This window comes from Schistosoma mansoni, chromosome 5, assembly GCF_000237925.1.
Source record: "Schistosoma mansoni strain Puerto Rico chromosome 5, complete genome".
Lineage (NCBI taxonomy): Eukaryota > Metazoa > Platyhelminthes > Trematoda > Strigeidida > Schistosomatidae > Schistosoma > Schistosoma mansoni.
In genome coordinates, this window is record NC_031499.1 from 8,698,737 (window position 1) to 8,712,831 (window position 14,095).

General features: G+C 35.5%; 1 protein-coding gene across 1 annotated transcript in view; it reads left to right on the plus strand.

Moving 5' to 3' along the window:
* Positions 1-14,095, plus strand: part of Smp_155220 (family M16 unassigned peptidase (M16 family)) — a gene marked incomplete at both ends in the record, with an annotated part of 31,037 nt that overhangs the window by 4,164 nt on the left and 12,778 nt on the right. Inside the window, 8 exons of the mRNA XM_018797813.1 lie at positions 81-132; positions 1,548-1,631; positions 3,169-3,235; positions 4,751-4,884; positions 6,574-6,733; positions 7,966-8,034; positions 10,723-10,866; positions 12,482-12,724. Coding sequence (XP_018652818.1) covers positions 81-132; positions 1,548-1,631; positions 3,169-3,235; positions 4,751-4,884; positions 6,574-6,733; positions 7,966-8,034; positions 10,723-10,866; positions 12,482-12,724 — 953 coding nt within the window. The remainder of the gene's footprint in view (positions 1-80; positions 133-1,547; positions 1,632-3,168; positions 3,236-4,750; positions 4,885-6,573; positions 6,734-7,965; positions 8,035-10,722; positions 10,867-12,481; positions 12,725-14,095) is intronic.

Here is a 14,095-nt window from a genome sequence, read left to right on the forward strand (position 1 = left end):
CAATGAAATTCAGTAATTTTAACAACCTCATGCTGATAACTAATGTGTCCGTTTTGTTTATTTTGTTTTTCTCTTCACAGCTTCTGTCATGATTCATCTTTGGTCGGATATTGTATCAAAGACAAAAGAAAAGTAAGTCATGTAGCAGGGAAATGATTTATTTCATTTCGCGATTGTGGGTTCGTGGATGCGCACTGCTGAGGAGTCCCATAATAGGACGAAACGGCCGTCCAGTGTTTCCAGGTTTTGCATGGTGGTCTAACTTCAATTGACTCACGCTTTAAAACTATGAAATATACTAAATCTCCACAAAAACCCCTCTGATAATTAAATGATTTATTACTCTATATACATACATGTATATAGTTAAGAAGATTTGTAGCCTTAGTGAGGGATGCCTTTTTGGTGTTATTGAGTACTATGAACTGCTAGATGATTTGACTGTTGAACTTGCATTTTCCTTCTGAACTATATCAGTATCATCGTCCGAGCTTACTTCATGTAGAAGCGAACTTTTCAATTATTCCACAAGCGTTAAATCAGTTTGATTCGCTGGCATTATTTGTAAGTGCTTGTCTTAGTAGATTTTATTGTTAGTGAGATTAGACGCAGGGTATTAGGGAATGATGGTAAATCAGTTGATGAGGTGATGAATCTTCATCGACTGAGATGGTTAGGCCGCGTGTTACGTATGCCTGAACACCGATTACCACGACGCGCAATGCTGAATAGTGGTGGAAACGGTTGGAAGAACTTTAGTAAGGGTCAAACCGAAACGTGGCATCAGTCCATAAAGTCATAAACTTCAGGTCTCAGCCACGTTGGCAGATGCAGACTACTTGGTTGAGGTCCGCGTGACTATCGTAACCAATGGTTGGAGACTCTAGGTGACATGGCTCAGAATCGATCACAATGGCGTAGGTGTATACACTCTTTATCTTCCCTTAAACCTTGAGATTAAAACTGGTTCATATCTGTCTTCCTTCCTATACTATATCCTTATGTACAACCTATCTTTTATATATTACCACCACTAAATTAACTACTTCTATGAATCCGGTGTTTATCTTGTTATGCTAACGAGGTATGGCAATTCGGACCTATGCATAAATGTGCCTGGTCCTACGTTGTAGCTGACTGACTATTGTTTTCCTTATACATTACAAACCCTTGCAATTACTTGCAAATATTCACTTACCAAATGAACTGAATAATAGTCGAAATCATAAGAAACATCACACCAACTAAACAATAAAACACAGTGGTTAACCTCAGCCTTAATATTTATGAGTTTGTGTTTCAAACTACAGTTTCAGTTTTCAAAAATATTAGTCAATCGTTTTCAACGTAAAGAGTATTAGTTTGCTTAACACTGTGTCACATGAATATTCGTTGACATGGCAGGAATAGGTAGCCCATATGTTCAAGAAGGCCGCCAGAAAATCATGAATTGAGATACATGTCTATTTAATTTTCACTGTATCGCATTTCTGTTAATTGTTTACTTTTTTTAGTTAGATATTCGTTTTATCCTTAATTTTTTACAGCATGGCATTGCATACATTAATGGTTTATGGCTTAAATCAGTCACTGAGTACAATCACCTATGAAGCTGGTGAAGCAGATTTAGTGTGAGTTGTTATTCGTTGTTTGTTTGTTGAGAAAAGCTCATTTATTTATTTATTTAAACACATAAATATTGGTACAAAGGGGCCCTGAATACATATGCGCCACACAAATCTCATTTGATTTGTGTGAGGGCTGTGATATGACCAGGTGCCCAAACTGAAGCAGGTGCTTTTCTTAGGGGACCACACCCGGAGCCTTCGACCTAAAGGTCTGATCCACAAGGTAGTGGAGCATCGTAAGGAGATGCAGTCCCATGGTATTATTATTATTATTATCTTTATTCAATATTATATTATTTGGTACAAAATCGTTTCTTATTTCTTCGTTGCTCCTGATGATAAATATTCAGTGATCGCCAGTTAGATGTCAGCAGTTCAGTCAATCGACATATGAATAATGTATATTCTTTTTGCTGCATGTTCCCAGCAAACACGATATTTCTGATTAGGCCTTTTGTAGTCTTTACAGCGAAAGGTTGTACAGTTTTCAGAAACGCACCTGAATAGGTTGTGTGCTTAATAGCCATAATGATGTATTAAAACAAACAATATTAGATAGCTTGTTGAAATATATAGATGATAGGAACAGGTAGCCCAGATGTTTAAGCAGGCCGCCCAGATGCTACTAGCCGGTCAACAACCATTAATTCATACGCCATTTGTTCCTTCAGGATACTGGAGCCCATGTGCACCATTGGTTTGGAATTAAGGTTTTCCAACTCCCTTAGGTGGACTCGCCGTGTCCACGAAAAAAAAAGTTTAATGATGGTGATTTCATTCATCAATTCACCCAAGTTTATTGTATTTGCTTTATTTAAGCCATACTATTTGTGTGCATAAGTTGTTTAATGAATACTATTATTATCTATCTAATGGTTAAACTGAATTATGTAGGATATGTTTCAAACTTGTTGCCTGATGTTATTCGTAAAGGTTTAAATTATCCCCTTGGTAATAAATTCAGAATTGACTTCTGATTAATATTTTTTCACATTCAGTATATTCTATTCGGGTTACCTTGATATTGTCATTTTGTTTGATAAAATAGATGGTTTTAACATTGTCAATGAAATGCAGAACTCACGTTCTATGGTCAAATAAATCTATTTCCACTAAGGTTCATTTTGAAACTGGAACTCGATACTTTTTGCTTCGAACCCTAATGCATTATCCACTGAAATACTAAGTGCAGATAGCCACTAACTTGTTGCTTTTTTCATGCACACTACTGTTAGACGGTTGGCAATAATCGGCGAAAAAGCTTACTTCATCCAATTGCCATATAAGTTGGTATCGATCGTCTACAAGTCGTATCTAGCACCTTGGTCAAATTGATGCTTTCTTACGCCTTCTACCATTAGTCTAATTCCAACTTATGTCACAATTTCTAATGTTAACACTGAATTATTCCAGCTGACACTATTCATGAATAAATGTAGATGCTTCTTTGAAATACTTCATATTATCTCATTGTTTTAAGTGTATGTATGTAGATATATGTATGAAAGATCTAATATATTTTCTTCTTTATGTTTCATAGACAAGATGTAGCGTTTCGTGATAATGGCTTACGTATTTGTATTAGCGGTTTTAGTGAAAAACTATTTGTAAGTTTTATTACCATTTTCATTGTTTAGTTGAAAATATTTTCTGAAAATTGATTTATTTTTCATCACAGATTGTTCTCGGTTAAGGTATAGTTAAAAACTAGGAATCTTTGTACAACAACCATTCACCATAAGACTTGGAGGTTCTAACTGACACCCCCGGGATGGATCTTGGGTACATACTGATATGACATTTCATACTAGAACATACTGGTATAACCTTATTTACAATCATAATAAATAGAATAAATTTTTGTGTGATATACCGAATGCTCAATTTATTTGGAATTATCAAGTCCAACCTTGGCATTGATGCTTACTTATATAGAATGATATCTTAACCGAGATCAGTCTTTTGCTGGGATTATAAGAGTAATGTTGTTCTTTCGTAAATATTTAACATTATCTATATTTTTACTTCGTAAGTTACATCAACTTTGCACTATATGTAATCCGTAAATTGATTTCATTGTGCATTTCTAATAAAAAGCCTTAGTATCATGTTTTATCAGAAAGATGGAATTGTGTAAATGCATGCATGCATATACCTGAGTGATAACAGAAAATGTTTGGATGAATTCATAGTCTAATAGTTGGATTTAATATTCAGTTTTCCCGACTGTAGCTGTTAGCTTGACGTGGTGATTGTACTTGTATATTTTTAGTGGCCCAATCTACCTGTGTATTGGTTGTTTCTTTGGGTTCCACCATGCCAGGGAGGTGGGTTTAAATAGAGTTAAGACTATAACCAATAAACTCATACTCTGAAGGTAAAGTTGTACAGTTCAACTGGAAATTGTCAACCGACCTCGAACCTCTAACTCTACTGGAGGCCATCTGGTTCACAGTTGCTGTTACGAATACCCGATAAAAACTTTATTTGTTCATAAAGCTATGCATCGTAGTCAGTAGTTACCTTACAACCACATACAACATTTTATCATCGGTTTAATGTTTGATTTCCAAATATCTCATGATTTATTCAATTTCTGTAACGTATTATCATTCTTCATACTAACGAATGTGCCTTTGATTTCTTCTATTTACCTTCTCTAAACATCAATTGCTATCATCGATGGTTAGAGACCTTGAATGACATGACTCAAAATCGTTTGCAATGGCGAAGGTGCATCCACTCTCCATGTTCTACCATATTCTAATCTTCTGAATTTTTCATCTCTCTATCTTTTTTCTCTTTCCAAATTTATTTCACTGGATAATACTACTTGAATAATATCTTCAAACCCTAATCTTTCACATTAATGCTTATACTCTTACTAGTTCTACCACTATGGGATTTGAATCGACAACTGCATCTGTGTGTTAATGTGGTATGGCAACTCGAACTGATGTACATACGTACGAAGTTCTAGGTTGTGACTGACTGACTTAAATTATATAAGTTATGAGTAACCATTATAAAACAGGTTATTTGTTTATTATTTTAGGCTAAATTACAATGCACTCAGTGTTCAATTATGCTTTCCTCTGTTGTTTTTTTGTCCTCAAAATTAGTATTTTTATTCAACTATACTTGATCATATATTGGATCAAACTCAAGATTTATCTAAAGAATATTTTGAATCATATCGTGATGCTGTACTTCAAATTTATTATAATGAAGCCCTTAAACCAAATGTACTCAATACGTAAGTGAAATAGTATAACAAACTTATATCGTGTGAGTGCCACAGCCATATTTGGCCAAATCTTGTAGAAATATTTCCCATTTTATGGTACGATGTGGTCTGTTTGATTGGTATAAAAACGCAGTATGTTTGAATAATGATTCATATTGCAGAGGCTGTTATTGGTGTTCTCGACTTAACTGGCTGGGCTAGGCAGAAAGCAGGACCGAGTAGTACTCAATACAGCTCATACGATATTGTGTATCATTGATCTGATCAATAAATTCACTGTTCTCTAATAGGCGAGCCAATCGATATAACTGGGTACTCAAGCAATCGATATGACAATTGGGCACGCACAGACTTTCACGTTATAACACAAGCCAATTAACATTACTTTTTTAAACAGTTTCATTGTTATCGTGAATGATGATGATGCTTAAATGCAGTGGACAATAAAGTTGATTACTGTAAGACGACTACTTATAACGTCATGTAATGTCTTAAATGACGTATACTGGTGATCATATTTCTAAATGATTCAGCCTCCTCAGTTCGTATGATTAAAAAGCGGAAAACTTTCCAGGAAGTCAGGTGTGGGTGGTAGTCCAGGCGATTCCAAACTGATCATATACTGTCTCAGCATCATGTTCGGTGAGAAATGCGATTCGAAATGGACCATTGAATGAGGTTTTTAATACTATTGCTTCGATCCTGACCCCCAAATTGTTTTTGTTGTTATTCAGAATTTTTTTCATGGCGTACTGTTCTGTCCGGGATAGATTAAAAGGTTGGAATAAGAAATCTATAATGTCGTATTAAACGTGGTATCAATCCATAAGATGATTAACGATTCCTAGATGCTGACTTTTTGTGTTTTAGGCTCCCGTGATTATTGATTAGATTAGATTTCCTATAAATCACCGGTTTATGTATCTGACTCTAGGCTTAAGGATTAGTGCCACTCACCATGATGCTCAGACTGTCATAGATTAAACGCATGATTGCAAATACAGACTTCTGCCTTTTTTCATACGGAGTATCTTATTAATAAGCTAACCTAATCCAAACATTGTAAAGTACGATAATAGGCAGGAAGAATGTATATTATTCCGAAAGGTTGTAAAGTATTCCCATAATACTTAAACATAGCCTTCGATTGTCCATTTGCATCTCCCAGTGTGTCATGCGATCTGAACTGTCTTCCCGAATGGTCTCCGAGTTTTCTGCCAACTCTGTGCTTTTGACGCTCTGAAACTCTTCACTCTGTACGACAGTTGTTGCAACTTCGACACTAATTTCCGCTACACGCTACTTATAAACATCCCTGTCAGTAGCGTCTACCACAATAGTGCGCACTTATGTTCACATGCTATCTTAAGACTAAGTTTTAGGTAGGTGATGATAAACAAGTAACTAGTAATTTATGTATCTGACGGACATATATATTTTTATATGTGCAAATGTGTAGTGTGTGTTAGATTGCAAATTATACCTTCCTACTCATTCTTAATCTTCTCACTTGCACAGCAAGTTGAACTCGAGTATAGTTAGTGTGTACGTCAGTATATAAATGGGTTGAGCGTATAACATAACGCTTGACCACCACTATACTCATTTTTATCCTGCTGATTAATTCATTTACTGATCATTTATATATTTACTCCTCGAATAATTTTCGTTTGTTTGTTTCGTCTGTTTACTTCACAGTCATCTTCAATTTTATCTTCTTCGTAAAGAAGCTTATCTAATTACAGATATATTGAGTGCACTGAAAAATTTGTCAGTAGCTGATCTTGCTGCATATAAACAAAAATTTTTGTCCACTTTACATATTACTATCTATGCTTATGGTAATATAACAAGACAGGTAGGTCTTCTTCCATCATGTGTGTATGTTTAAAAAGATCTCAAATTATCTAGTTCAGTTCATTTAGTAAATAATAGTTCTGATGTGTAAGGAGGTCTGGGGTTACGTTTTTCCATTCAGTTCATTGCAAATATATCTCAGTTCTACAGGAGATCATTCACGGCTCAAATAGCTCAATATCGACGTCTCCGACTGTGGAGCTGGTTGAAACTAGATTAAATTCACCAGGGAGCATCAGTTCCCCCAAGAATACAAGTACATCTTGCTGATGAGTACCAAGCAGAATGAAACCTAGGTTCAGGGTTTCCTGTCGACTACCTTGGATCTCCACTTAACATCTCAACATAGTGTACGCAACGTCAATTAGCTTAGACTAGTGGCCACAGTGCGACTTGACCAATAGATTTCCAACAGCACTAAGAAGGACTTGACGTATATGACAGTGGTCACTACTCAGTGATCAATCACTTGTGAATTTTCTCTACTGACGTTTGCTATTGTGCGATTGGTTGTCCTTATTTTCAGCTTGCTGCTTCTGCTACATATCTCATTTTCATATTTGCTGGTATATAAACAAAGTTGGTTTATTACAATTCAGTCTTTTCTAATCATCAAGCTTTTGCTTAAGTTCTTGATTTCTATCTCTATTTTTCTCTTTCCTATCAACCGTGTATGTGGAATTATTGAAGAAGTGTTATTCATTAGTTGTCTGGTTTGTGTAGTTTGCATACACCCCCTTTAATATTAGAAAAATCTTTCAGTCATTTATAATTAGGACTTACCGTCAGCCGTATCAAAACAAAACTGTATGTTTTGTTAAGATCACTGATTGACTTAAGTTAAACGATCGTGAATCAAACCCTTGACATTTGGCCCCTCACTCGAACTCCTAGCTTCTAGACAATTGAGCTGGGATACATTAATGTACAAATTCAAACTCAATGGAGCTGCGACAATACACCACCATCTTCCATTGTCTTCTTGATCTCAGTAAAATTCAACAATTTCCAAAAACACATACTATGAGCAGTATGTGTCCATAACTGTAGAAATGCGAGGAAAGAAAATTTCAAAAACCGTCTGTTTTGAGAGATAATTTAAATAACCAACGTATATGGATTTATGTGTTTATTTTTTAAATTTTTTATATATTCCACGTTGTTATATATATTCTTTTGTTTTCTGTCATGTTCACTGCTGCCGCCACACACCGACCATCCAACTATCTGTAGGATGCTATTTCTTTCTTTGATTATACAGTGGAGAAGATTCAACCTATCCCTAGATCCACAAGAAAACTGGTAAGTTAACTCTAACCTTAATTTACTCACTCAGGCTTATTACTCTTCGCGGAGAATAGGCTGCCTACCAGCAATATCCAATCTACTCTATCATGGAGTCGTCCAGTTTTTGACAAGTCCCATCCATTTTTATGATGACTACCTCCGCTTCCCAAACGCGATATTTTATTTGGTCTGCCTTTTTCCCTCTTGTCTTGAGAAACTCAAATTAGGACTTTCTTTTTACGCAGTTTGGCGATTTTTACAGTGTGTATTCTATCCACCCCCACAGTCTTTCCTTAATTTCCTCTTCATCTGGAAGCTGATTCGTTCTCTGCCACAGTAGGCCATTGCTGATGGTGTCTGATAGACAGACATGGAGTATCTTGCATAGACAACTGTTTATGAATACCTGTACCTTATTAATGATAACTGTAGTAGTTCTTCAAGTTTTAACTCCGTACACTGTAACTGTCTTGATGTTTGTATTGAAGATTCTAACTTTGATGTTGCCTTTGATGGTTGTTTTGAGTTTTGGACGTTCATGAGTTGTAAGAATTCTTCCATTTCTTTGTGAGTCCATGCCTTTACATCTGCATCAGATCCTTCTTGTTTATAATTGATGCTTACCAGGTGGTACGTAAAGGTTTAAACTTCTTCCATAACTTTCCCATCAAGTGTGATTCGGTTGGTGCCTGCTGTTTTATTGTGAGATCTTTCTTTTTCCCTTGTAACCTTGATCCAATTAAATTGAGTTTTTCTCATACTTTTAACCCACATTATTATTGTTTTTTAACTGCACCAAAATTAAATTATAATAGTTTTGTATTTTCGCATTGTTAGTGTTAACGATTGTAATTGATCAGTTTCCCTGTGGTGGCATATTTACAGCCCTAAACGGATTACCTCCATATTGTCAGCTTGGAAGCGAAAGGTATTAGGTTAAAATCTCAGTGCGAAAATCAAAACTGGTCAATGATAGGTGCATCCAGATAAATGAAACCGATTATTATCTATGATCTTCATACAATCATAAAGTGTAACTTGAAACAGTCAACATGATTCCTTATACTATACATACATATATCTTTTCTAGGAAATATTTGTTTAGCTACTCATTAGTAGTAGGAACTACTAGTTAATAAAATATTTTGTGTACCTCGAATTCATGCCCATCTGATGTCATTACAACTATTATCCTTCCCCTCTCTTCACTTTTTTTTGTCTACACCTTCAATGCGTTATTTTGTAGAATATTTAATACACTACAAATTTTCTTTCTTCCAGTGCCCATAGAGATCACCCCATTATTCAGTTTTTGTAATGTTAATAATTCTCAGCCGTAAGACTTGATGTTAGTGCTATTGTTAGCATTGAGAATAAGGTACTATGATATTGATCATTCATTCTCAATGCACCAGTTGAATAGGTCGGATTCAGCTTTATTTACAGCCGGTCAGAACTTTGAATAAACATTATCAACAACTGTCCTCTCTGTGTGATACGTTCGTTATTCTTCCAGATAACATTTTAAGTACAAACGTTTGATAGAACTGATTTTTTCGGACTTAGACACAGCTTATTCTGTCAAACCTGATTCTAGTCGGTTGTTGTAGACACCTGCTCTCTATTGATCTCTATATTTATTTAGACTTTATTTCCCTTTGATTTGAATTCTAACTTCACGACTGTTCATAGTTCTTCTAATTGTCCATAATTATTTACACTTTGATATAAACGAAAGTATGTTGTGCCGTTTGATAAGTAATTAGTGTACATTCTATTGAAGAGGAGGGAAGTACCCATTTTGTCACGCTATACTTATACCGATAAACATTTATGGATCATCAAACATAGATATTTCATCTTAATTTAAATATAGTTTTGACTACAAACTGATGTTGTTCAGCAAGCTATTAACAAGTGATGAGCACATAATTAATCTGTATTTTGTTGTTATGATTTTAAATACCTCAACATTGCAAACGTATGGCTATAAACATGCACGAAATGTCGAACTTGTGACCTTTCAGGTCTTGTGGTAGTGAACATGCTACAGTTTAATCAGTGATATAAGATCTAATCATTTATATTACTAGACGAATAGATCTCCAATTTTAGGTAATTTGTCATTATTCTTAAGCCTTTTAGACTTCTTCCCAACGTAACGTAGAATCTGCTACATGTGCACACCGGTTCACGTTTCTACACCCCATTGGCACAGATGAAATTGTCAAGAGAAATCCCAGAGACGTGAACGTAGTCACAGTATTAATATTAATAGAAAGGAATATATATCAAAGATATTATTCGAGGAGAAAATATGGGTTAATTAGGTAAAAAATAAAAGATAAAATTCTAAGGTACTTTAGAAACTCAAAATCTAGTTGAAGGCAAGGAATGATTCCACCTGTTCCATTGCAGATGATTCTAAGCTTTGTCACCCAGTGTCTCTATTCATCGTTTACGTTAATAATGTGAACCCCAACCAAGTAGTTTGTACCTACCTACATGACTCATTTCAATAGTCAAGGGGGTATCCGTCAATTCAAAGTAATGACTAACTCCTTATCCGTATAGAGCTTTTTTACACCTCATAGTTCCATTCTTCTATTCAAATGAATTTTACCAAATTTATTGATTTACTAAAAACATTCTTATAACTGTATTCTTTTATTTTTTGCCAAAAAATCCTACATAACTGTTTAGATTGATACCTCAATCCTAGATCCGGGTACATATTATTTACGTGTTATGAATTGTAATCCAAACGATGTAAATATGTGTCTAGCTAGAATACATTTACTTGGTGAATCCGATATTAAACAACAATGCTATAATAAACTATTGGCAGTAAGTGGAATCCTTTTTACACACATACACACTTTTTCTTTATTTCACTGGTTTTGCACTACTTTTCAACCGATTTATGGGGCTAGTTTTCGAGTGACGGTTTGTTATCACTAAGGACAAGAAGTTCACTAACCTTCGGTCTCGCGCACGAACGCTTAACCTCTAGACCACTGAGACGGCATCCAATGGTGTTAATATCCTCGGTTCGAGTTCCTCATGCGGGGTCGCGGATGCGCAATGTTAAGGGGTGTCATGCTGGGACAAAACAGCCGTCCAGTGCTTCCACGTTTTCAACGGTGGTCTAGCTTCAATCGATTCATGAATCCAACTATTAGAAATTACTACAATCTCCACAAATCCACTATTCTAATATACATATTAGTTCATGTGACTATTATGTTTTCTTACAGTTTACAATATTTTCTATTGACGAACAATTTTTAGCAGTTCTGTTAATACCAACAGGATTTGTTCAAACTAGATAATTCGAACAAATGAATGTATAACACTTCAACAACAATCCGCTTCACGATTGAAAAGAGTAAAATCAAAAACTTCGACGGTTTAATATTCGTACAAGTTATTTATTATTTATTTGAACACATAAATATTGGTACAAAGAAGCATAAGATACATATGCGCCACACAAATCTCATTTGATTTGTGTGAGGGCTGTAACACTGTCCACGTGCCCAAACTGAAGCAGGTGGTTTTCTTAGGTGCCACACCCGGAGCCTTCGACCTAAAGATCAGATCCACAAGGCAGTGGAGCATCGTGAGGAGATGCAGTCTCATGGTAGCCGGTGACCAACGATTGATTCATACGCCATTTGTTCCTTCAAAATGCTGGAGCCCATGTACACCATTGTTTTGGAATCAGGGTTTTTCTAACTCCCCTAGATGGACTTTCCGTTTCCACCAACCCGGTTAAAGCGCCGGATATTCGTACAAGTCGATATTACGATAGAATAACCTTGTTTGTATGGCAATAAATACGTCTCTGAGACACGAAAAAAAAGTAGCAAACTAAGAGCGAAAACAATGAGTTAGATAACAGAAAAGGTCATTTCAAAAATATGAATTGGAAAAACACTACTGTGGACTTTATTGCAGGGTAAAAATATTATTTGTTCAACAAAAGTAATAAGACTAAATAATTTCATTTCTTCATAACAGTATCTAGTCTAGTGAGTAACGATTTAGGTACTCAGCTTTGAGCTATTCATTTTGTACAATCGGCAAGGACTCGTAAGACTATCAGACTTTTTAGACCTTAGTTGTCAAAGTAATGTCCAGAGCCGCATATTGCTGATGCTGTTGGCTGTAGTCCTTAACACTCAGATTTTAACTAATTAGTTGTAAGTTCAAACACAATTGACCCACGTAATTAAACGTGAACTGCTGAATATTATCACTAACCCTTACAATTACATTGTAACACAAAGTTGAGTACAATTTGAATCTTTACTTGACATACTATTAAAACAAAAATTCTTAATCAATCGCTTCCCCTTAAATAACCCTTTCAAATGCTAAATTCTCTTAAACTAGTCATGCGCTGTTTTTGTTTAACTAAATCTCTTTTTCTGTTTTCTCTCATATATTTGTGTTTCAGTTTATATTATCTGAACCGGCTTTTGATTATCTGCGTACTAAAGAAACTTTAGGATATACTGTTTATCTTCGATATTGGCGATCATCTCCTGGTGGTACATTACATTCAGGTATCAGTTTAGTAGCATATAGTCCAGCTAATAAATATTCTATTGATTATGTCGCTGGGAGATTGACTGCTTTCTGGCGTCGAATAGCTCCAAGAATTATTGCTGCTATGCCATCGGAAACATTTAAAACATCTGTAAGTGTAGAATGTTGTGTTTTCCTTGTTTTGTTTTATTTCTACAGTATTTATTATTGCAGAAAAATTTTGAAAAATTTTCCTCCGAATATTCTGGCTATTAAGTCTAAAGAGTTGGTCAAGACTACAGTATCAGTCAGTAATAACCATTTTCACGATCACTTTTTCCCTTTTTGGTTTAATTAGCTAATAGTATACTCATACAATATAGATTTTCTTTATAGTCAGTCATTTTGTTAAGTAAGAAATCTTTATTAATTAATATTCAAATAGCGCTCAAGTTTTGGTCACTAGAATAGAATACTGTCAGTCAGTCAGTCAGCTACAACGTAGGACCAGGCACATATATGCATCGGCCCAAGCTGCCATATCTCGTTAGCACAACAAGATGAACACCGGATTCATAGAAATAGTTAATTTAGTGGTGGTAGTATATAAAAGATAGGTTGTGCATAAGGATATAGTGTAGAAAGGAAGAACCTTATGAAGTAATTTTAATCTCAAGGTTTAAGGGAAGATAAAGAGTGTATACACCTACGCCATTGTGATCGATTTTGAGCCATGTCACCCAGAGTCTCCAACCATTGGTTATGATGGCCGCGCGGACCTCAACCAAGTAGTCTGCTTCTGCCAACGTGGCTCAGACCTGAAATTTATAACTTTATGGACTGATGCCACGTTTTGGTTTGACCCTTACTAAAGTTCTTCCAACCGTTTCCACCACTATTCAGCATTGCGCGTCGTGGTAATCGGTGTTCAGGCATACGTAACACGTGGCTCAACCATCTCAGTCGATGAAGATTCATCACCTCATCAACTGATTTACCATCATTCCCTAATACCATGTGTCTAACCTCACTATTATTTACCCGTTGATTCCAACAGAAGCGAGCAATATTTCTAAGACATCTGTGGTCAAATACTAGTAACTTACAAGAATCTTCTACTCTTAATGGCCATGTTTCGCAGCCGTAAAGTAGAACAGAGCGAACTGTTGCACAGTATACTCGTCCCTTAATTGATAGACGGATATCTCGTCTTCGCCATAGGTGACATAATTTGGCAAAAGCCAAATAGAATACTGTACTTTTGTACATTCAAAGTTCTTCATATATTGACGATCCACATTTTCTATCAATGACATTTACTGTTCTCGCATTGGTTGATTAATTGTTTTGCTATTTTTATTTTTCTATGGATTTTGTGCCTTTCGATTATTAAGTTGGCATTTCATAGTTTATAGATTTCTAACTATTAGATCCCGACTTAGTGGTCTTTAGGTTGAAAGTTCACAATAAGTCATGAAGGTCATGAATCCTATCTCTGTCAGGGTTGTGGACGTCCACTGTTGAAGAATACCATTCTACAATG